Genomic DNA, 2,450 nt, shown 5'->3' on the forward strand with positions numbered 1-2,450 from the left:
TCGGAGGTCAAAGGGAACTGAGCGGTTCGCTTCGGTGTTTCAATGTGTTTTAACAGTTACTTAAGGCTCCAGAGGCGCTCGCTGCCACTTCCAAATGATGGAAATGGGCCTGGAAAGTTTGCAGAGCTGCCAATAATCCAAGTTGAAAGAGGGTTTCTTTGTAGCAGCCAGTGTCGAAAGTAAATCACGCCCTTTCATCTTTAGACCTCTAATGAGCAGCCCAGAAATGAGAGACAAGTTAGTTTCTATAGAAATACAAAATACGTAACTGACGAGTTGTGGTTTTGGCACCGTGAGTATAACAAACTATATGTTTCTGTCTTAAGATAGAAACGAGACGAACTGGTTCTTTATCAGCCTTTCGCAGCAGCTCCATCCAAAGGATGAGATGGATCAGTGTGGGAGATTAGTGGGGTTGCAGATGGTAAAACCAGCAGCACCCCTGGCACCATCACGCACAACCCGCTGAATTTGACGCCTCAATTACGCAGCGCAGTTATTCCATTTTAAGAGCGACACCACTGCTGTGAAAAGAGACACTTTGGAAATAGAGCGCATTTTCATACCAGGAAGAACTGTGGTGTGTTTACACTGAGTTTGGTGCCAGAATGAGAACAATCATGCGTCAAAGGGACAAATCAAATGACGAACTAAATCGACATTGAAATCTCCAGTTGTGAGGCGACTTGTCACGCGGCTTAAAGCATCTGTCGGCCCGACAGGACTTAAAAGGCTCCAAAATAAGATGATTTGGTAACATCAAGGCTTTCCCAGCAGTAATGATTACATTTGGACTTAAGATCCATGGAAGAATTTGTAGCCCACTAAAGCTCCGAGTTCCCTGCCCCCACGGCTCTTCAAAAGCCTTGTTATTCAAAGGGTGAGGATGTTTGACAATCCCAGCTTGTACTACTCCACCAATTAATTGGATACGTTGTCGGGATGTTCGTTCCTCTCATCTTCTACTTAGAAAGACAAAGGGTCGATGGGGGGCTGTTGACACCTCCGTGTCCGGCCAAGTATAAATGACGAGTCTCCGCAGAGGACCAACATTCACTTCTTCCCTGCACTCAGAGGAGCAGCTGCCAGAAATTTTACAACGTCTGGAAGAATGCAGGTACCCAACAGACCCGTCGGAGCTTATGGATACTCTATGCGTAATTACGCACCGGCATCGCTTTACCCACTGTACCAGGAAAGTCAGTGCGCCTCATCCACGAAGCCTCTCAGTGGAAAGTCTTTCACTATTGACGCTTTGCTCGCAAAGCCGGACGACACAAGCTGCGACCGGACGAGTCCTGCCCTCTGCGGAGTGAAGCAGCAGCCAGCGGCACCCCAGATCCTCCCTCTCACCGGACACATGGGCTTACCGATGGCTCCAGCACCTTACATCTACTCCCCCAACATGCTGCACACAGCGGTTCACACGCAACCTGGATATTCGGTCTACTGCTGTCCGCCGTTCACCTACCAGTCGTCGTGTCGTGGAGCATTTTACGCACAAGGTAAATGGTGTTTAGAGACTAGAGTTGCTGCTTTTTGCTGTGTGTGTGTGTGTGTGTGTGTGTGTGTGTGTGTGTGTGTGTGTGTGTGTGTGTGTGTGTGTGTGTGTGTGTGTGTGTGTGTGTGTGTGTGTGTGTGTGTGTGTGACAATATGGTTAATCTGTGAACGTTTCTTTTCCAGCTTCGATGTCCAAAGTCAACGCAGGCGTCCATTCATTCAAGAGCAAAGGAGGAAAGTCGAAGCGGATGCGCACCAGCTTCACAAGCGAGCAGCTGTCCCGGCTGGAGAAGGAGTTCGCACGGCAGCAGTACATGGTCGGTTCAGAGAGGTTCCTCCTGGCGTCCGCTCTACAGCTCACAGAAGCTCAGGTAAAGACACCATCTGCGTTAAATGTGCCTGTTTAAGGTAGTTAAAGCTCTAAAAGGCAACGTTCTGTGCGTTATATTCATAGGCTGTCTTGGTCCCTGTCCCCAGGTGAAAGTGTGGTTCCAGAACCGCCGCATCAAGTGGCGCAAACAGAGTCTGGAGCAGCAGCAGGCCAAACTCGCCAAACTGGGCCTGGCTGCTCCTCCCAAGAGCCCCGGATCTCAAGGCCATGGGGATGAAGGCGACGAGGATGAGGAGTTCTCAGATGTGGATATTGATGTGTCTGATGACTCCACTGACCTCTGCTGATCTAAGTGGACTTCTGCAAAGACATTTGTACATACTGCTGAGAAAGGAGACGTGACCCTATGAATATTTAATAGATGTATAGTTATATATTTAATGTTTTTACATTCATCGCTCTTTGACTTTCTTGACCAAGTTTTTGTACATTTCAATGAGTTATTCAGAAATATATTTTATGACATCAACAGCAAATGTGTCTTTTTCCTTTCCTCCACCAACTGGAGATAAAAACAACAACTGAAGGATCAAATGTGACAAAACAGACAAAACATTG

The 2,450-nt window shown here is 47.6% G+C and overlaps 1 protein-coding gene across 1 annotated transcript; it reads left to right on the forward strand.

Moving 5' to 3' along the window:
• The first annotated feature begins 1,111 nt into the window (after window positions 1-1,111).
• On the forward strand, window positions 1,112-2,179 carry LOC144742003 (homeobox protein not2-like). The gene is made up of 3 exons (XM_078624499.1): window positions 1,112-1,505; window positions 1,685-1,872; window positions 1,979-2,179. Exons 1-3 carry the CDS (start codon window positions 1,112-1,114, stop codon window positions 2,177-2,179), a joined length of 783 nt encoding a protein of 260 aa, XP_078480625.1.
• Window positions 2,180-2,450: the final 271 nt, after the last annotated feature.

The sequence above is a fragment of the Lampetra planeri genome, unplaced genomic scaffold, assembly GCF_965212315.1.
Source record: "Lampetra planeri unplaced genomic scaffold, kcLamPlan1.2.h2 scaffold_808, whole genome shotgun sequence".
NCBI classification, from domain to species: Eukaryota; Metazoa; Chordata; class Hyperoartia; order Petromyzontiformes; family Petromyzontidae; genus Lampetra; species Lampetra planeri.

Coding starts and splice junctions, on each gene's coding strand:
- LOC144742003 (XM_078624499.1), top strand. CDS start 1,112: ATGCAGGTACCCAACAGACCCGTCGGAGCTTATGGATACTCTATGCGT. Junction 1,506..1,684: donor TGGAGCATTTTACGCACAAG/GTAAATGGTGTT, acceptor TTTCTTTTCCAG/CTTCGATGTCCAAAGTCAAC. Junction 1,873..1,978: donor TACAGCTCACAGAAGCTCAG/GTAAAGACACCA, acceptor CCCTGTCCCCAG/GTGAAAGTGTGGTTCCAGAA.